Source organism: Oryzias latipes, chromosome 13, assembly GCF_002234675.1.
Source record: "Oryzias latipes chromosome 13, ASM223467v1".
Lineage (NCBI taxonomy): Eukaryota > Metazoa > Chordata > Actinopteri > Beloniformes > Adrianichthyidae > Oryzias > Oryzias latipes.
The window spans coordinates 29,631,278-29,652,676 of record NC_019871.2 but is presented as its reverse complement, the minus strand read 5'-3'; the positions used below and the strand labels follow the sequence as shown (position 1 = coordinate 29,652,676).

Sequence of the window (21,399 nt, the reverse complement as noted above, 5' to 3'; positions counted from 1 at the left end):
GGACGGCAGCAGATGAGGAAAAAAAATAATCTGTGCAGGAAGCAGCCTGAAAGGCCAGAATGGTCCTTGAGTCAAAAGACGAGAGGGGGTGAGGGTGGGGGTGTCAATGAATTTAGCATCCACTTCCAAACTGGACCTTTCACTTTTGGTCCGCTGCTTCATTTGTGTTCAACCCCCACTCCTCAAAAGAAGCCTTCCCTCTAAACCCAGGCACTACAGGGTTGCAGAACAGGTGTGGCCAGGCTGAGAGTGAGGGGCGCTGATCAGTATTGGCCAAAGCGCCACAACGTGCTGCCACTCGAGGCTAGGGGTCACAACCTTCCAGACAGTGAAGACAGGCTGTTCGGGACGTGTTGAAGACTGGGGATGATATGTGAAGACAGCCCGAATGGTAGAAAGGCTAACAGAAAGACGTGTGTGAGGATGTGGGTTTGGGGTGGTGGGCTGGACACGATCAGCAAAAGAGAAGATTAGCACTCCTGAGGTGCAAATATGTGACTCACACTAGGATTTTCCTCTAACCGTCCAGGAATGAGACTACAAACCAAAAGTCGATACATTAAAACGTACTAAAATGTGTTAAAACGTTGTATAAGTTATGAAACAAACGTTCAGGTGCCATGATTCAACTTCAAGACAATGCCACTAAGCTGAATCACAACTATCATTGATAACATCATGAAAAACAGAATATTTCATGGTTATAGTTCCACGTGAAAATTCCAATCTATGATATATGCTTAATGCACTGCAAGAAATGGATACTTAAAATGAAAATATGTATTTTAAAAGATTTAATAAACAACTGAAGAGTGGTAAATAACTTCAAAACCACTGACATTGCAGGTTTAGAAAATAAAACTTTATTAGTACATTACCTTTGAAAAAACACTGTACTGTTGAAAGGAACAGGCTTTTGTAATAAAGCTTTGAATTCAGTTCACATTTAAACTATTCTAAAACATTCCACGTCTAACTTAACACTGGTCGACTGGTCGTGTTTGGTCTTGCAAAGAGGCAAACGTAAACCCCAGAGAGGTACATCCAATAAAAAGTTAGCTGAAGAAGAGAAACGCCTGCTTGTAATGTATGTCTGTGATGATTACTTTAGATATTAATAGCAGTGAATGAGTGGACAGGATGTCTGCTCTGCCACTGTCCAAATACTTTTGACAATGCAATCGTGTGAAACTGCATGTCTTTGCAGCTATTTTCATAGACAGGGTGCTGGAGTAAACCTATGCAAACAACTGATTAAGGGTGTGTCACCCATGGCAAACAGTAGGAGGGAAAATCAGGTCTGTGAATGGCTCCCAGAGACCTAATGAAACACAATCAAAAATGATGAGCTTTTTTTACTTCAGTTTATGAACAAATCAACATGTCCAGTCTATTAAAGACAAAGATATTAAGGGCCTGATAAAGAACTGAAAGATGTTTGAATAGTACACAGCTGTCACTGTTAGTTTTACCAGCTCGGTCGTTCACATACTGGTTCTAAATGCTGAACACATTTCTTAAGCCAATGAGCTGTTTTCTTCAAACGCAGGCAATGGGGTCATTTTACAAGTGTGTCTACCTGATAAATGTGATATTAACTGCCATCTTTCCTAAGAAAAACATCTGTCAGAGAGGAGGGCAAAGTAAGGCTGACTAATGCCGCCTCAAAGACAAAGACAAAGAGAGACATGGCCAAGAACAGACAGACAGCTTTAGACAGAGCCATGATTTGATTAATGGCTGTCGTATGATGTTCCCAAGCACTGATACATGACTTCTCCATGGAAAGAAGACCCATCAATGCAAATTTAGCTCTCGCAAGCGTCCAGAGTGAAACTTTGACCCAGCCCAGAAGTCACACCAACACCTGACCCGCGCCTTTTCTTTCTACCTTAATCCAACCTTCCCTCCTGCTCTCCTCCACTTGTCCATCCCCATCTCAAAAGCATTTGCATTCTCTTCTCGCATTAAGCCTCCCTCTCTACACTTTGCGCTTTTTCTCTCTCCTCAGCCTCCCCGGTGTCACGCTATCTCATGTTTCTATTACCTCTTCTAATACCCGATTTGCATCCGATACAAGCAGGCGGCTTCCAACGAAGAGTTGATGTGCGAAAGGACAAGCTCTGAAGCCCACGTAAACACTGTGTCTTATTTGAATCGTTCTGCCTGAGAGGATATTTCAGTTCAAGGAAAAAAAAGCATGCTGATCTAAAGGGAAGGTGAATGGGAGGTGTGAGGAGGCAGCAGGTTAGGCAGGTGACATGTTGACTGATTCTCCAGGATTTAAAGGACCTTGAACTTGAGGATGAAACTGCAGCTGAAGATGATGGAGAGAGACGGTGTGGGAAAGAAATCTACAACTTTCGAGCAGCGGAAATCCTCTTTGAAGAGGATTCTGCATAGACCTTTTTTTTTTTTTTTCAAATTTTCCATGCTCCATATTTTTCATGGCCAAAATGATAAAACTTTCACCTTGATGAGAACTGCAGGTGTTGGGTTGTATAATTCAAAGTTTAGAGAAGAGTTTACCAGAAATGAACTCGCGTCAGTTTCCAAAATAGTTGCATTTGGTTTTGCATAAATGATCAGCCATTGAATCTTTATTGAACAATATTGTTTAGGTAAGGCAAGTAGTTAGATAACTAACTTTAACTAACTTTAGAGTCTGTAAACTTTTAGCACATTTGAGCTATTTTTTTAAATCAATCACTGAATACCTTGTAAAGAGACAAAAAGTTCAGAAATCTGAAGACATTTTTGCAGATTTGCAAAGACTTAAACATTAAAAAAAAATGTTAGTCTTGGACAAAACAACCTCAATAAACATTTAAGAAAAAAACAATTCTTTCAAAACATAACAGTATGGTAAAAGTCCCTCATTGGACCTGTTCTGACACATCCTTATCTTGCTACTAACCTAAATGTGCCCTTACCTAATGATACTCTTTGGTTTCAATGTCATTTTCTGCACAGAAACATGATGCACATTGGAGTTTCTCACTCAGTGCAATATTATTTGAATGAAATCACATCTTGTTAATCAAAGGCCAGTTTCCACCATGTCTTGAGAAATCTTTCAGGGGAAGGCAACATAAATAACAAAAATGGGTTTTGTACTTTAGCACAGCTTGTCCTGATCTCTAATTATATCACACTACATGGGATACCTCCTCTGGGTCTGTAGGCTGCCTCAGAGAGAATTACATGTTCAATGGTATGGCCTCTCTACAGGGGCCTGGGAACAACCCAAGTCATGACTAACCTCAATTGCTCCAAAGCAAAAGGAGAATGGGGACATTTTCATATCAATAACACTTAAAGGATGAATTAAGCGCACAGGTTCCCTGTGCAGGTCGGACCCGGTTTGCTCAGTGATGGTGTTTCTGACAAACGACCTGCCTGGACCTTCCAGCACCACACAAATTCATATTACGGCGTGACTTTAGCAGGTGGCGTCATATGAAGAGAAGGAAAAAACCTCCATCTTTGCTTTGTTTGTACTTTTTTTGTTCACTTTACTGTTGTTTGTTAAGATGCGTTAACACACACACACACAAAAACATTGATCAGAAAAGCTATGTAACATGAAGAATGCATAAAGAAACAGAGACAAAAAGAACACTTTACAAAACGTCAGGAAAAAAAAAGCTGTAATCGAGCACTGATGTCCTGAGAATGTGGATGTGTCTACTGTCCCAGCAAAATCTTTGAAGTAAAGATTTATTGTGGTGGAAATAAACTTATGAAGGTCAAAATCTAAACAAAAACAATAACATTGATGAATATAAAAAAATACAACTTGAACAAGTTCTTTTTCTAGGAATAACTTAAAAATAGTCATATTTTCTCTGATAAGTCAAGATCCCCAGTTGGATGGGAGAAACTGACTGTAAAAGGTTCACCATGACGTTTTGGATGAGTAAAAAAAAACGTTTAGCCTCTTTTGTTAAGTAAAAGAAAAAAGAGTAAATTTACTTCAAAGATACTAATTATTATTGACATTAAAAAATCTCCTATTTACACCTTTGCAAGACCTGTCTTTGACAGTGGATGTCCTGGCACTTTAAAATCTCAGCTCCCTTCAAAAGAAATACTTTCTAACTTTCCATTTCTCTTTGAAAGCCCAACAGTAGGAAGGACTGAAATAGGGGGACGGGAGAATGACAGAGACGGGTGCTGGGGGTGGGGTGGGGGGGTGTCTCTGAACATGAGGAAAAAGCTGCTCCAGCATCCCAATTCCCAACAGTATCATTATTAAAACACTCACTTCCACATGAGGAGGAAAGAAAGGAAGAGAGCAAAAACAGAAGGGAGGAGAAGAAAGAGAGAAAAATAGACAGCAGGGAGGGCTAAAAAGGGGGTTGAACATAAAGAGGAAGGAGAAGGGAAAAAAAGGAGAGGGGATCCCCCACTGGACGGAGTAAAAACAAATTAAAAGAGCCTTTATAAAACACAGATGCTGCAAAGAAAATAAACTTCACATGATTTACTCTTTTGTTGAGGAATAGGAGGACCTGTGGAAAAGCTATCAGGACGTTTTGTTTCCCCTCCTCGTCCCTTTCTTCTTTCTCTCTTCGGCTGCAGCAGAGGGATGTGCGGCTTTTTAGCTCAGAGCCTCTCGTTTCAGCCTGAGGAGCGATCCCGCTCGTCAGAGCTGAGAGTTAGGGTCAGGCCGGCCTGTGTGAAAATGGCTTTCTGCCTGGTCTCCTGCTCCCAAACCGCAGGCTGACAGGGAGCCATTTTTAACAACCCCATTTGGGAACATTTTTGTGTGTTTTGTATTTTTATTGACATTTCTCATGTCAGGAAGCTTAGATAAACAATCGCTTACAAGAATAAATAACAAGATGTGTTTGAATCTTAATAAAGGGTCAGAAAAATTCAAAAAGAAAAGTTAACGTAAAAAGCCATAAAAAATTCTCGTTTAATAAAAAAATTGCAAAGACAAATACGTCGAGCCCAGATGACATGCAGCACAGCATCACTTTGCCATCTCGATGGCATTTCTAACAAACAGTAACAAAGCAAAAGTAAAGTGTGCAAACAAAGAACACACTGCAGGAACACACAAGCAGCACCCTGAAATCAGATCCACAAGTTTACAGCATGTCAGTATTTACAAGGCTTCATCAGACAGGACTGCGTCGCCAGAAAGAAACACTCGGAGGGGGCCAGACAGCTCTGCTGGATCAGATGACACCCACACTCCCACTATGAGTGTGTGCACGTGTGTGGATGCATGTGTGTCTCTATCATCTGATTTGGGTCAAGGAGCTAGTGCCTCACTGTTAAAGGGGGACGGGTTATGGCAAACAATTAGATGTCTGAGAAGGCAGGGGGGGGGGGGGGGGTGAACAGGAAAAAGATCACGGGGGGGAGAAGGACAGGCAGAGGGCTATGAGATGCTCTACATGCTATTTATATCTATATATATATTTATATAATATATATATATATATTGTGACAACTGTAGAGTGTTACAATATATATATATTTTCTATATATTTATATTTATATCTATTTATGTTTAGCAAGATAAATCCTCACTAAAGGAAAATTCCACACCGCTGTAAGCAAAAATCTATCTGGAAAATTAGTTCTATTGTATTTCAAAATGAAATATGTATAAAAATTTATTAAGTCACAAATGCAACATTTAAAAAAACATTTTTTTTAATTATCCTTTTTTGTTTTAATAAAATACAGACAGAAAGAGGCTATTTAACTGTCATTAATAGACTGAAATCCAAAGATTTCTGTATGAAAGCACATCATCCTATAATAAATAAGATGCAGATAAAACTGATTATATCCGAGCATTGAGGTCAAATCTCTATTAGGTCTTACATAAAACACTGATGGCACTTTGGAAGAAACTTTTTCATGCACAACTTCAAGCTTTAGTGTAGAAAGGACTCTGGAGCAGCTCTGTTTTTGCTTTGGGAAGGGGAGTTTTATGAAGTTAAAATGTCTACTTTTTGTATCTTTAATCATTTCATATTAAACGGAAAGAATAGGAAAAAAAAACCTGCATCTGCAAACCACACTTTTCTTTATTTAGCCTGCAGCAGAAGCCACAGAAGATGATCAAGATTCAGTTCGTATTTCAGAATTATTTTCCTCCATTCCTACACAACACATTGCTCACTAATCCACCACTATAGTCGTATATTAAATCGCAAAAATATGTTTTTTTTTACAGGATAATTTTGGCAGCATTTTAATCTCAGCCCAAAAGAAGAGCTTTGTCGCTGTACGTGATGAAAAACAGATCAGAGTGGAACTAAATACGGGGCTCCGCAGCCAGAGAGGCGGTGGGCTGCAGAAGTCAGCGTGCTATGATGCAGAGGACACAATAAAAAGAAACACAATGACATCTGCACCGCCTTTAAAAGGATGACGACAAATTCATAACCAAACCTAAACATTTAAAGGTTCAGTCGTAAGTTCCAGGTGCTTTATTTCTTCCAGCTTCTTTAAAAAGGCTGGAATTTTTGTAGGCCTAAATTTTAAAATTTCTCGAAAAAAAAGGAAATTAAATAAATAACAATAGAAGAATTTTAATGACCTGAAACCCCATAGACTTTCTGTTAGTATAATAATCTCTTTACGCATTGAATGGGAGGCCACGTCTTCCAAAGAGCATATAAAGCAGCTCTATTCCCACTGTATTTCTGATTTGAAAGAGAAGATGTCGGCAATAAAAATGTCGTCAATAATAAAGGATAAACCAAGTTCAGGCGACTGCTTTTTCACCTATTACTATGGAATCAAGCCGGTTGAACATACACAGACTAAAAAAAAAAGAAAGAAAAACGCCAAAACTGGCTGCCTTGTCACCTTTCTGAGAGTGATTTCCCACGTTTAGATGAGCCGGTGATGCCGACTCGCAGACTCTGCAGATGCCACAGAAGTTCCTACATGAAAGCTGCTAGAGACCTGCCAGGCAGCTTTGATCTGAACAAAGCCCGTGGAGTGCCGGCATTCCACTTTAAATAAACGGCATGTCAAAAACACTCAAATGTCAAATGAGTAAACAAATTTAAAACAAAAAAGGGCTTGAGGTTTTTTTTCTCTATGTTCCTCTTTTAAAGGCAAATATTTTAGGTAACTCATGATCCCTCAACAGGAAATACTGATTATGATTTTACTGGGAAAACTATAGATTTAATCTCACAGCCACATTTCATAAACTCTAACTAGATAAATTAATTTGCACTTATCTCAAACCAAATGTTTTTGCTTTATGTTAAAAATGATAAGGACATTTCCACAGTAAACTGACAAACAAGATTCTTGGATGTAAAGCCTTTTGATTTTGGGACGATGCTTCAGGTTCATGCTTTCAGAAAATGCCCTTTTTATTTGGTGGGCAATAAGGTGAAAGCCACAAGTTCCTTCTGTGTGTAACAGCAAGGCAGCTTTATTTCTTTTATCTCTACCTTACAATTTTGCAAATCAAATAATGATGAGTGTAGCGGCGAGTGCCCAGTGATAAGAGGGTTTAGTGGTTGTGCAGATTGAGTTATTAGGGTTTGTGTAGAAAGGACAGAGGTCTCTGGCGGAGCCCGAATGCAGGCCAAGATACATATTCCACACACTGTATTTTTGGTCTCTTTTAAAGCCTTAAAAGTACAGGGGAAGGCTAATTTTCTGGGTAAACAGCTTGTTCGATTGTCGTGTGGTTTTGCGTTGAGCTCTCCGTTTATTGACTCATGGCGAGCTGGGCCCCGGCTCCTCTGCCGACCACAGGGAGAGGCCTGCAGACGAAGCCTGCACAAAACAGCCATCACGGTCTTCTTACCTTTGATGGTATTCAGTGCTAAATTGAATTGCGCTGAGAAATGCACAAAGCTTAGATTGTCTGAATGCACAATAGCTAGCAGGGAAAACATGTTGAAAGGTCATTTGCCCAATTTAGAGAGATGTGTCTGTTCTTATGTATTCTGAAATAATCTTTTGGTCAAATATGTTGTCAAATATAAAAAGAAATCAAAGCTGAAAAGCATGAAACAACTCCTTGTTAAAGAAAATTATTTTAATTTGCAAAAGGAAATAATGTAAATGACATGGAAGTCAAATTGATTTTTAAGAAAGGGAATTTTTTATGTCTAACTTTAATCACTTAAAAACACTTTTACAGGTGAAAAGATTTAAAGTTTTGCAAAATGATCCCCAGACTAAAATCAAACAAACAAAAAAACAGAATAGCTTTAAGTTTAGGAAGCAGTCATTCATAAAAAAGCAGGAGAAACTACGCCTGTCTGTGTGTCGTCAGATCTGTATCAAGGCGAAACCCTTACAGTAAGTAGAGCTTCACAGGTCCTTCCTTTGCAGTGCGGTGCAGCTTGGCAGCTCTGCTTTCCTGCACACTGGAGCCAAATCTAACCACACAGCACCACACAGAGGACGACTGTGGTACAAAACCCTGCTCTGCCACCAGAAACAGTTAGGGGATTCCACCAAACTACAGTAAACTGTTTCTGTTTTTTTCTAATAAAATTCTTCCAACAAAAATACATGGACACATGGCGTTTTTCACTGAAAATCAACAAAAATAACATAGAGTGGCACAGGTAACAATGTAGTTGTCATTGATAAGATGTCAGTACTTTATGTGAAGGGTGTGGATTAGTGACAGCAACCCCGTGTTCTTTTATTGGGAAAAGGAAACCAAGCAGGTCCTTGTTGGCCTAAGAAAACAAAAATACACCAAAAACAAACAAAATGTGTATGTTTCATTCTCTATTTTTACAGACTCAGCAATAGATGTCCCTAAAGAAATAAAAACTGCTACATAAACTTCTCAGTTGCTACAAAGTGAGGCTATGCTGAGCCACTGACAGAAGGACAACCTATGGACATTGGTCCAAAAAAAGACAAGTCGTGCTGCTAGAATGAGTAACAGTTAAACGTTCACAATGCTTTTTACAGTTTCCAACGGGAAATGTATCAAAACTTGCTTGGTAAAGACCTTCTGAACAACAGGCTCAGCACACAGCCGCACACATACATGTCACACTTCAGCAGCAATGAGGTCATGTTTCCTCAGCATGGACTGCAAAGCCTTGGTGTTTTTCACAACCGGACGATGAATGACATGAGGAGGGGCGCAAGAAGTGCTGGAGGAGGGAGAGGCAAAGATAAAACAAAAGTCACAAACCCAAATAACCAAGCCGTCAGCCTCTAATAGCAAAAAGGAAGTGTCCCTTTATCAACAAGTGAATTAACAGTTTCCCGTCACACCTTGTTTTTTGCCTCCCTCTCTCTCTCTGAACCAGCGCCAGGGCCCAGATGGCCCTGTGATCGGACCACCAAGACTTCTGCTTGGTGAGGAAACAAATCTGTTGCACTGACTAATAGCCCTCTGTTGATGTTCCACACTTGGGAAGTGAATTAGTGTAGTTCTGTGTATACACTTGAAAGCTGCCCGGGGATGTTAAAGAAGTGTGTATGTCGTAGCTGTCAGCTGTACGGCAGCAACAAGTAAAGTTGAGAAATTTAACAAGATTCTGTTCTGGAACAGTACATTTCTCTTTCAATGTCTCCTCATCAATGCAGGATAGACAGAAAACCCAATGAAAAAAATCCCTTTTAGATGAAGATCAGGCAGGATTGGAAGTGCTTACAGTATTTGTGGTAAGATGTCTTCCTTGGCTGGTGGCTGGTATAGCCTCCATAGCCTTTGCACAGTGCGAAGAATCAGTACTTACTAATCTAGCCATGTACGACAGTCACACTGTGGGACATCACCTCAAAATGACATCGCATTGATCACCCAGAGGAAAAGCTCTTAGGAAAAACTGGAAGCACAGAAATGGTGCTGTGTACAGACGTTGTACTGTGGGACATAAATAGCTTTTCTAGATTTTAACAGTGACAAGAGGACAGCCAATTGCTGCCTCTATTTTTAGGTGTGCCGGCGGCTCAGGCTGCAAGCTTTGAGAAGGATGTGTACTTTTCTACAGTTCCTTCCCCAAAATCAGCGCTCTTCCCACTGGCGACAATCACTGAGCAGCTGTTGTGGCTAGGTGGCTCGGACCCGCTTCGCCTCACCCCGCTGTTCTCTGCCAATCTACAAAAAAAAAAACGGCCCAACTGCCCAAAATTCACACTCCACTCACAAAAACAGGCGGAAGGCAGACACAAAAGCATATGTGACTCAGTGTGTTTGCATCCGCTGTAAACTAGACAAATGATGGAGTTTTTATCAACACTGTTAGCATGGGTTGGTGGAGGAGGGGACTGCACTTCTAAATTTACATGTGGCAGGAAGCTAAGGAGCCAGAATAACAGGCATGCTGCAACATACACTGTTGGTCATTTCTGCATCACAAATTCTCAACCCAAAAGCAAACTTATGGAGTGAGAATGAACTTGTTCTTATTCAAAAATAGCATCAGGATCAGCTTGAAAAACTCTTTTAGTATTTACAAATGATAGTATGAGGACAAAAAATTCAATTTATTTTTAAATTTACATTAAATATGTATTTGCATTTAGGATTAAGAGAAGTAAAATTTTTTGCAGCTGTACTTGAAAACTGTACAGAAATGAAATCAAAGTAAAATCAACAATTAATTATTCTTCAATTTTTAATTTGAAATCTTAAAAAAGATTTATTCTATAAATGCAAGTAATGTTACAATTTGGCTCATTTTTAAAAAAACAAAAATGAGTGAAAGCGGAGGAAAGAGTTGAGACCAAAAACAAGACATTTGAAAAGTTTGCTGAAGAAACTCAGAACTAGTCATGGGTGTAACAATTAATCGATAAATCAATTTCTATTCCTAGGATTGAATCAGACCGATCCGTCTGAGGCAGAATGGAATTGGATCCACCTATATGTATATATTATTGGACAGTTTCAAAATGAGATAACTCATTTATCGAATCAAAATTGGAAACTACCCGTTTGGATTGAAGCACAGTAGGTTTATTTTTCTGTAAGGTCAAAACAACTAAGTGCATCACAGCAGACAACACGCGTGTGATGACAGCAAAACTGATCAACCATCCTTCCAGTCCAATGTGTGGAAACACTTTGAATTTAGCAAAGTCATGTGACCATCCAGTGTCTAGAATGTTCTAAGAATGTTCCCTTTGGATCATTTGGATGTGGAAAAACAACAGTGGCCTGAACTTTAAGAAACTAAAATGTGAATGGATTTGACGTTCATTCTAGTTTACTTCTTTGTCTGTACACACATTTAATTTACATTTGATTATCTTGAAGAAATCTGGAAAACTTCACCTGCTCTGTTCAGTACCAGGTATTTCTCTGAGTCACACTGGTGGAATTTTTGGTTAAAGATGTCCTGGATCCATTTTAGGTCAGTGAATCGGATCATTCCAAATGAATCAAAATCGAAAGTGAATAGAATCAGTAACCACAAATATCTGATCAAATTGAATTGTTGTTAAATTGAATCGTTACACTCCTAGAATTAGCTGTAAAAAGAGCAAATCAGGGGAAAGCAAAAAGATAGCAATCTGTACCCGTATAAAGTGTTTTGGGCATGTTTTTCAGCACACATAGCATGTGGCTGCTTTTTATTTGAAAGCCTCGAAACACTAGTTCTTACTTTAATTCTATTACTTCCTCAAACCTATAGACAAGACTGAAAAGCTACAAACAACATTCGATCCAAGATGTTGCCCTTAACTTTACAAAACAGCTATAAGTCAAGCTGCAGATTGAAGAAAACTACTATGGAATGAAACACAAGCAGAGGCAGTGCAAACTCCAGACAAATCTGAAAAAAGAGTGGCATATTCAAGCACTGAAGAGCTTAAATTTGTTGTTCTAAAAGTACAAACTGAACAAACTTATTTTGTAATGTAACTATTGTAAGTATCAGTAATATAAATAAAAAGTGTTCAAAATACTTTGGGGAGAGTAATTTCCCTAATGTTTAGAATGCAACTGTTTAAATGAAATGAGGACAAGGTGTGATATGTCCTCACACCTTGTCCTGATGTCTGTAGTAGTATTCATAAATCATTGACAATTTCTCTTAACTTTGACCACATGTTGGTTTTTTTGGACATCCATTCTTACTTTTAGACAGTGATACCTGAGTGTTGTTACAATGAGCCACATATCTGTCAGAACTGGAACGTTTTTTTCTCTGCGTTTGAGGACCGTTGATCTGTTGTAACACTCAGTCATTTGTTTAGTGATAACAAAAGTTGTCATTTTTACAGCGAGAGAAGAGGCCTTATTCAGAATTCAACTATTGAGGAATGGATTATTAAACAAAAAGTCAAGGAGACCGTGGACTCAACAAACATTAAACATTACTTGCATATTTTTCTTTTGCAGAGGACAAGTCTGAAAAACTGAAGAAAGAAGGACTTTATTACTAGTTTGTTTAAATGCATTACTTCCATACAGTATTTGGCCCACCATGTTCTTTGCTCAGGCAGATTCTTTGCGGTGTGGACAGAAGTGTTAGATCAGTGTCTCTTCAGAAGTTAAACATTGCAGACATCACTATTTCATGAACTTCTCATGTAACACATAGCGCGTTTCTCACACTAAAAAGCCCAGAGCTTTTGAAGCAATATGAAGTCTGACTTTAATTTCCTGTGAACTATGATACACGCTGTTGAATATCACACTTGTAAAAAGCTTTACTTTTAGAATGTTGCTTTCTGATCTTTTCTTTGTATGCATCTTGTCACAAAAATGATGTGTACTACTGACAGTTTGTCTTCTTCCCAGGTGTGCACACACAGTTGTATAATTGTGAAGACTAATTGTTTGTTAGATGGTCCAACTGCCCTCCATTGGAACAAAAACTTGATTTATGACAACACTTCCTAAGAAACCAGCTTTTTGTGCTGCCATTACACAAAGGTATCTCCCCCCCTTGCTGTGCACGCATCACCCTCCTTCTTAATAACTCTTTCCCTTGGTATCTATTGCTTTCGTTTGTTTTTAATTTGACCTCACAGGCCACTTTAATGAGGTTTGTCCCTCTTTGTGTCTTGGGACAGTCTCCAAAGATAGAGATCCTTTAAGGTTTTTGGGCTAATTTTCTTTTTTTAGTACAAGTAGTGTCTACTTTACTGCACAGGTTAAAAAAAGGAGCCGAGTCTCAACAGAAGAGACAGGAAGGAGGTGAGGAAGCAAGGGCACCTCCTGTCAGGAGACGTTTGAATGCGTGTGCGTGGCTCAAAGTGGAGTGCAACTTCTGGAACACACAACTGAAAATGTTGTGCAAGGCTAAAACTCATCGCAGCATCTTTTATGAGTTCAGTTTATTCAGGTCATTCCCCTGAGCACTGTAGCACTTGATACTATCAACCAGGAATGGATATAATCTGGTTTGAACTTTCGCTAGAATTTTTACAAAAGTGAGCAGACACCATGTTTTCACATTTCAAACACATTGACGTTTTCTGCTGCTCATTCAACCACCGTTCCTTCTTAATTCACAGAAAAGAAATTAAAAAAAATTACAAATTACATTTACAGTTTTTTACTTGTATACAAATTAATGTTCAATAAATTATAAAGTAGCAATTCTGGTACAATTTGGATGTGTCTTTGTTGGTATTTAATAAGTCATGAATTTGACCCCTGCTAGGTACTGAACTGGGGTTTGATGGTTCACACTCTCACTTAACAGCAAGAAGCTTCCTTATTAAAATGATGTCAGGGCTCTGGTGAAGCTGCTGATATGGTCAGAAAGTACCTGCTTTACAATGTTACATTTTACACATCAGAATAAAATGGAAAAATAATCTTGTCCAGTATGTGATTTTAAAAATGTCTTGTCATCTTAGGAGCAAAAAAAAAAGTACCACAATTTACATATAAAAACTTCTGTAAGAAAACTAAGCTTTTAAAAAGGACAAATTAACCAACCTCTAAAATTTGGGACATTTTGTCCCCTCCAGGAGAGTCACCCCATCAGCTAAGCGGTTGATGTGGTTATTTGGAAACTGGACTTCTAAGAGGCAGCAGATCAATGCCTTTGAACACTTTTCTGGGGAACATGCAACAGCTTCTGTGACCTTAGCCTCACATGTTCAACAGTTTTCATAGAAGTCTCAATCATTTCATGGAAGACTCAACTCCCCCTTTTGTCCAGAACTGTCATTTGAACGGTGAAATATCTGATTTACACCGCAGAAAGGTAAAAACACGTTTAAAGTAGGACTTCATCAAGCAGGATTTAAAATATGTTACATAAATTCTCTCAGAGGACGGTTACCAGTCATTCAGTTCTCCGAAGTGTTTACAAGTTCTCGGCCTGGCACCCGCTAAAGCACACCTATCAAAACTCAGGGATATTCCTGGAAGCCAATCACAGATGAGAACTGTGATATTTTACACTATGTAACACCTCCAGCGGTGAAGTAGTGCACTTCCCACAAAGCACAAGTACAGCAGTGTATTTGCTGGCTACACACAAACTGTGAGTGGGCTGCTGGGGCGTCATATCAGCTGAAATGCACAACCGCAGTTCAAGTCAGCTGCAGTACGGCAGGTTGCTCTCATTTTTATTTGATGGAAGGAATTTATTTGCAAAAATCCTTCTTGCTGCAACAGCCTGAGGATGTTAAATCCTGACAAACATCAAGATTCATTTTTAATTTCTATTTTTCCTAATTTTATTCAGAATAAAACAGCTGCCATTAAAGTATACACTTATGTGACTATTTTATTTTATTTGTAAAATGTATCCCTCTGGATTTGATAAAAAGTGAAGTCAAAATGTTGCAGAAAACGACAGTTTCTGTATCTTTTGGACTGCAGATGTCAGCTGCAGCTACTTTTTATACACACTTGATGAACTGATCATCATAAGGTGTGCTGACGTCCAAACTTCGATAACTCGATAATCTGAGTGTTAAGGCGTTTCTTTATACAATGTAAAGAAAAGAAAGAGCTGACTAATAATCTACAAGACACAGCTTTTGCAGCTCATTACTACGACTATGACATTATTCCTTAAACATATTAGTAAATTTGTCACATAGTAAGAAACACTAAAAAAAATAGAGATCAGTCAGGAGGGCTAAAAATGTTCTCATCGGTCGACGACCCAGGAAGTTCTGACAAAAGTCACAACTTCAATCCCTTAACACGATCCTTAAAGACCCACTCCAATAAAAATGGTGTTTTTGGTGTTCTTAACCTGTTCTTGTGGCATTTTTTTCACGTTGAAGGACATATACAGTGAAAAAAGGGAAAAAAGTACTTGTCAGCCACGAATTGTGCAAGTTCTCCCACTTACAAAGATGAGAGAGGCCTGTAATTTTTAATCATAAGTGTAGCTCAATTACGAGAGACAAAATGAGAAAAACAAAAATCACATTGTCTGATTTTAGACAAAGTGAGAATTTATTTGCAAATTCTGGTAGAAATTAAGTATTTGATCATCTACAAACAAGGAAGATTTCTGGCTCTCACAGACCTGTAAGCTTCTTCTGTAAGATGATCGTCTGTCCTCCACTGGTTACCTGCATTAAGGCCACCTGTGTGAACAGGTTTTCTCTATACAGACAACTGTCCACAACCTCAAACAGTCACACTCCAAACTCCACTATGACTAAGACCAAACAGCTGTCTAAGGACACCAGAAACCAAAGTGTTGACCTGCACCAGGCTGGGAAGACTGAATCTGCAATAGCTAAGCAGCTTGGTGTGAAGAAATCACCTGTGGGAGCAATTATTAGGGAATGAAAGACGTGCAAGGCCACTGATAATCTGCCTCCATCTGGGGCTCCCCGCAAGATTTACCCCGTGGGGTAAAATGATCACAAGAACGGTGAGCAGAACAACATGGGGGGACCTAGTGAAAGACCTGCAGAGAGCTGGGACCAAAGTAACAAAGGCTACAAACAGTAACCCACTACGCTGCCAGGGAGTCAAATCCTACAGTGCCATACATGCCCCCCCTAAAGCCAGTACACGTGTAGGCCCGTCTAAAGTTAGCTAGAGAGCATTTGGGTGATTCAAAAGAGGATTGGGAGAATGTCCTTTGGTCAGATGAAACCAAAATAGATCTTTTTGGTAAGAACTCAACTTGTCGTGTTTGGAGGAGAAAGAATGCTGAGTTGCATCCAAAACACACCATACCTGCTGTACAGCATGGGGGTGGAAACATCATGCTTTGGGACTGTTTTTCAGCAAGGGGACCAGGGAACATGATTTTCTGGATTTCTTTCTCATTTTGTCTCTCATAGTGAAGGTTTACATATGATGAAAATTACAGGCCTCTGTCATCTTTTTAAGTGGGAGAACTTGCACAATTAAAGGCTGACTAAATACCTTTTTTGCCCCACTGTATAAAGGAAATTGTAATTGATATTTCATATTCAAATCATTGTGAATCAGTAGCAGATGAAAAAATGCCGTTTGAAAAAGCTTGTAGGGATGACGTAGGTGCTACAACTGCTGGGCCACAGTCTCCCTGCTCCCCTCCATTCTGATTCATCCACTTGTAGACAAATAGATCCATGTGCGTCTTTGTTTTCCTCGTCTGAGCTGAAATCTGGATCTAAACTGTATGACTGGATAGCTCCAGTATTGCTCTGCATTTTTGTTGCACCGAAAAATAAATAAATAAATAAATAAATAAATAGTTGCACCGATATAGTTAGATTTGGGTTGTGAGCTAGCGGGAGAGTGTGTAAAAAGTTGGATGATGGGAAATTGCGTCTGGCTTACTCCCCCCCCAGCTCAGAGCTGACTATCTTATAAACTCCGGCCATTCTGCAGAAACTGAGTTCTAGAAAACTACACAAGTCTTTGATTTCAACTAAAAATGACATAATCATAGTTAAAAGATCACTGGGAACACTTTGAAAATAGATCAAAAGATGATCAGAGAAAGAAAGTGCTTAAGACTCAGATGTGACAGTGTAGGTTCTGTAGTTCTTGTTTAACCCACTAAATGGCAAGATTTATAAAAAGACCTACAAAGAAAAGTGAAAAAAAAGGAATACATTTGACATCAGTGTGAGGCTTGTCGGACATTGTCCTATAAACAGGCAGACTCAATGGAGATGAAAACAAAACACAAATCAGGAGAAGCAAACCAGCCAAAACTTCTAAATCTGACCAAAGACAGATATGTTTTATTCCCTGCCAATAGGAATACGACTATAAACAAACTAAAGTATGCCCTACCTATTTTAAGTAAAGAAGTCCTTTTTTTTTTTTTACAACGTCTACATGCAAAATAACCTCTGTCATACACAACTTTTTCCATTAAAGTTATTTGGCAGAAGTGTGTTGTGTTGTAGCTGTACCTTTTTAAGGACCTGGATCATTTGAGTCAAGCAAAGAGCCAAACATATTTTTACTGGCCCAAAAGCATGATGTGTCCACTCCCATGTGGCCAAATTAACACTATTTTATTCAGAAATACCTAAGCAATTTTACATTTTGAACCTTTTTCTGATTTTTTTTAAAGAAAATGAAATTGCACAAAAGTAATTTATAAATGGACTACTTCTTTATTATCATCTAACTGTGAATTCAAATAAAAACATTCTTATCATTATCGTTGTATCGCCTAGTCCTATTCTTTATTGTGCCAAAGGTAATATATTATCATATACAGTATATAGATATAATTTACTCTGAAAGGCTTAAGAAAAGCATGGTATGCAACAAAGTTTGGATCCTTTTTGACAAACAAAGAAAAAAATAAATGATGGAACTGAAGGTTGTTGCGCAATACTGTGTGTTTGGTCAATATTGGGATAAGAACTCTCAATGTAGAAAAAGTAAATGCTTTCAAATTCTTTCGAATGGTATGGACTGAAAACTCAGCTGCAAATAATCTCATTCATATAAAGATTGCAATACTTTCGCAAAAAAAGGAACAATCCCCTCTGCTACTTTTCACTCATATTCTTACCATGCAAGGGAGATCCTGATGGGCTGCTGGACAAACCGGGTATGGGGCTACAGCGGCCTCCAATGCCTCCCCCTGGCCCTAGGATGCAGCTACTTCCTCCTGTGCCAACTGCTCCTCCTCCCATTGCAGTAGCCCTGTTCATGTCTTGTTCGATGTCTTCCAGGCCAGCGCTTTTTTGGAAACGGGACATTCGGTTCACCACTCTTGGGGACATATGGGTGCGGGCACAAGGTGCGCCACCATAAGGGTTGATGGGAAAAACATGCGTAGTGCCGCGGAGAGTGCTTATGGCTACCCAGCGGCTGTCTTGGCTGAAGCACATGTCTTGGACCTGGAAATTGGGGTGAAAAAAACAAGAAATAGTAATCAAAATAAATACAAAATAATTCAAATCTGAAATCACCTTTTCATTAGTAACCCTTGTGCTATCCTAGGCACTTTAACATTGGGAGTTGGGTCATCTAGACCAGTGTTTTTCAACCTTTTCTGAGCCACGGCACACTTTAACCTTAAAAAAAATCCTGCGGCACACCAGCATCCAAATATAAAAAAAAAAGGAGAAACTCAGTCTGTATTGATCTGCAGCCCCTCCACAATCTCACATGCATTTTTGAGATAATTGTTGCAGAAAAAGCTGGAAACTGCAGCTGTTTTTTTCTAAAAGATGCAATAAAAGTTAAGTTAGAAGATTTAAAAACACTTTGATGTGTGTTCGTTGGTTTCAAGACGTTTAACAACAGATCTCCTTGTGCGCTGTCACTCTCACAACCCAATGCATCATGGGAGATGTAGTGCATAAACGGCCGGCGGAGATTGCTTTTCGGAGCTTCATTGTTTTGTTCACTTGTTCCACGGTCTGATACCAGACTCTGTGGAAAGCTACACTGCTAAAGACGAGCTTTAGCTGGTATTTTTGTTAGAACTGAGCGACTTTACGAGCTAAATCGGGACTAGGAAGTGAAGACTTTAACCACTTCTGATTGGTCAGACTGATGACATGTGATTAAGCCTCCAAGAATGATTGGTGGAGACAGTTAAAGCGACGGGACTTTTCCAAAATACAGCTGAAGGTGCAGCTGAATCGTGGTTCCGTCATTCTTATCAAAATGTCTTTAATAAAATAAAATAAACGCAAAGAAAAAGTATTTTACGATCTTTTATATTCATAACTCCTCAGTGTTTTATCAGGGCCTGTTTGGATGAACAGAGAGCTGAAATCCTGGAGATGGGAAATGTTGTTAAATCAGTTAATTAAGGCAATTTCCCACGGCACACTTGACCATCTCCCACGGCACACTAGTGTGCCGCGGCACACTGGTTGAAAAACACTGATCTAGACCCACTAGACAGTGCTCTGAACCTTTTTTCTTCAATGATTTGTGATCTTCACTGGTGTCCATGGATTACATGAAATCTTTCCACCTTTATCCACCTTTGTCATGGTAGAGAGAACACGTCAATGTAAGGGTGGGGTCATCTAAGATAGCACAAGGGTTAAGTTGACATACATTGCAACATGTGTTTATCTTTAATGTTAATGGCATTTAATTTTTTTCACGTGTGATCCAGCATAGGTGCGCTCTTAAATGAGACCATCAGAAAGTGTGATCACAGTAGTAAGTTAAAAATAAAATGTCACTCGGTGCAAAAGGAACAGCCGCTGAAGATTAAATATCAGTGTACCTGGGGGCTCCAAAAAAGCTCATTCCAAGTTTAAGTCCTGACAACTTTCATTTTTACTATAGACTGCTTGACAAATAAACAGAAGATATGTCAGCTGTGAAACAATTGTGACATGGAACTTGTAATTTGTTGCTTTTTGATATTCCAAATGTTTCAGATTATAATGCACACCGGATTATAACGTGCAATATCAACAAATGGGTCTACTTTCATACATAAGACAAACTGGATACTGAGTTGCATTAAGTGAAATAAAACAGTCAAAACCATTTAACTAGGGTTGTATTGACTAATCGATGAATAGATTTCTGTTCCTACGATTCAACCAGATCAATCTGGTTGTTGTTAATCGAATTTCATTGATCTAAACCATTAAAAAAAATTGTTTAAAAATGAAATAAATGTATTATAATCAATACTGGAAAATATCTTTTGGATTGAGACACAGTAGGATTACTTTATTATAAGGTAAATTTGGCTTAGTGCATCACAGTGGACAACACATGTGATGCAACAAAACTGATCAACCATCACTTCAGTCCTACGTGTGGAAACACTTTGAATTTAGTAAAGACGTGTGACCATACAGTGAGCTAGAAAGTTCTAATAATGTTCCCTTTGGATTTTTTTGGATGTGGAAAAACAACAGTGGGCTTAACTTTTGGAAACTAATATGTGATTGGCATTGACATTCGTTCTTGTTTACTTCTTTGTTTGTACACCTTTAATTTTCACTTGATTATCTTGAAGAAAACCAAGGAATCTGGAAAACTTCACAAGCACCGTTCAGTACCCAGGCAGTTGATATTGGTTCAAATTGAACCAATATCAACTACGAATTGTATCAGCAACCACAAGTTATGATATTAATCATTACACTCGTAGATTTAACTTAAGGAGGCTCCTGACTACTGTAGCCGTAATGCTCCAACAATCCAGAATTTGGTGCAACATTGTAGCTGTAGTTCACCTTTTGGCTGATCCCATTAAAGGTTGCCAATGATAGTTTTACGCCGGATGCCCTTCCTGACAAACCCCTGTATTTTCAAGGCACAGGATGACCCAGATCGGCAGCAGCGTGGGGGTCTAAGGGTGCCTAAGGACCCACGCTGGATTTTTCACTTATTGTGGGAACCGAACCAGAAGCGTGCCAGTCCAACTGAGCCTTCTTTCTTATAACGTTTCACCGCTCATCCAAGTGGTTTCATTCCATCCAAGTGGCTTCATTCCACTTGGATGAGCGCTGAAATGTTTCAAGAAAGTCTAAATGCCATGCCTCAACTTAGGAAGCCAACGTCTCTTATATAAATGAGAACCATCACCAACAAACTGAACCACGGAAGTCAGTGTAAAGTAATTGTATGTTTACTATTCAGTATAAAAACTTTAAAAGAAAAACTTTAAAGAAAAACAGAATTAATTTTGTTAGCACATTACTGCCCCCTCTATATACTACTGAGTAAGCTTTCCTGTACTTTAGTTATGTCTTTGACATATTGATAATATACTGAGGCATTTTGGGATATTTTTTGCAAAAGTATCACAGCTGAGACAAGGACTGAATTCCTGCAAACACCACTGTGGCCGGGCGTTTACCTCAAACACATTCACATCTGGCAAATGACAAAATCCAACTGACTAGAGGATTATGCAAGAATTTATTTAAAGGTGGACAATTCATTGAAGCCCTTTATCAGTTTGAGGCACCTAGAAACTAACAAAAGAGGTGACGATGCCCTCTCTAAGTCATCCTTAAACTTTCAGAGAGTAGACACTTGACATGATAGGATCTTTCTGAGTATGTTAGACACGCAGGAAACCAGACAGATAG

General features: G+C 39.0%; 1 protein-coding gene across 3 annotated transcripts in view; it reads right to left on the bottom strand.

The window, feature by feature from the left end:
* The window catches only part of bcas3 (BCAS3, microtubule associated cell migration factor), a 335,065-nt gene that overhangs the window by 250,358 nt on the left and 63,308 nt on the right, over nt 1-21,399 (bottom strand). For all 3 annotated transcript variants that reach the window (XM_023961828.1, XM_011482979.2, XM_023961830.1), the window contains exon 15: nt 17,886-18,216. In XM_023961828.1, coding sequence (XP_023817596.1) covers nt 17,886-18,216 — 331 coding nt within the window. The remainder of the gene's footprint in view (nt 1-17,885; nt 18,217-21,399) is intronic.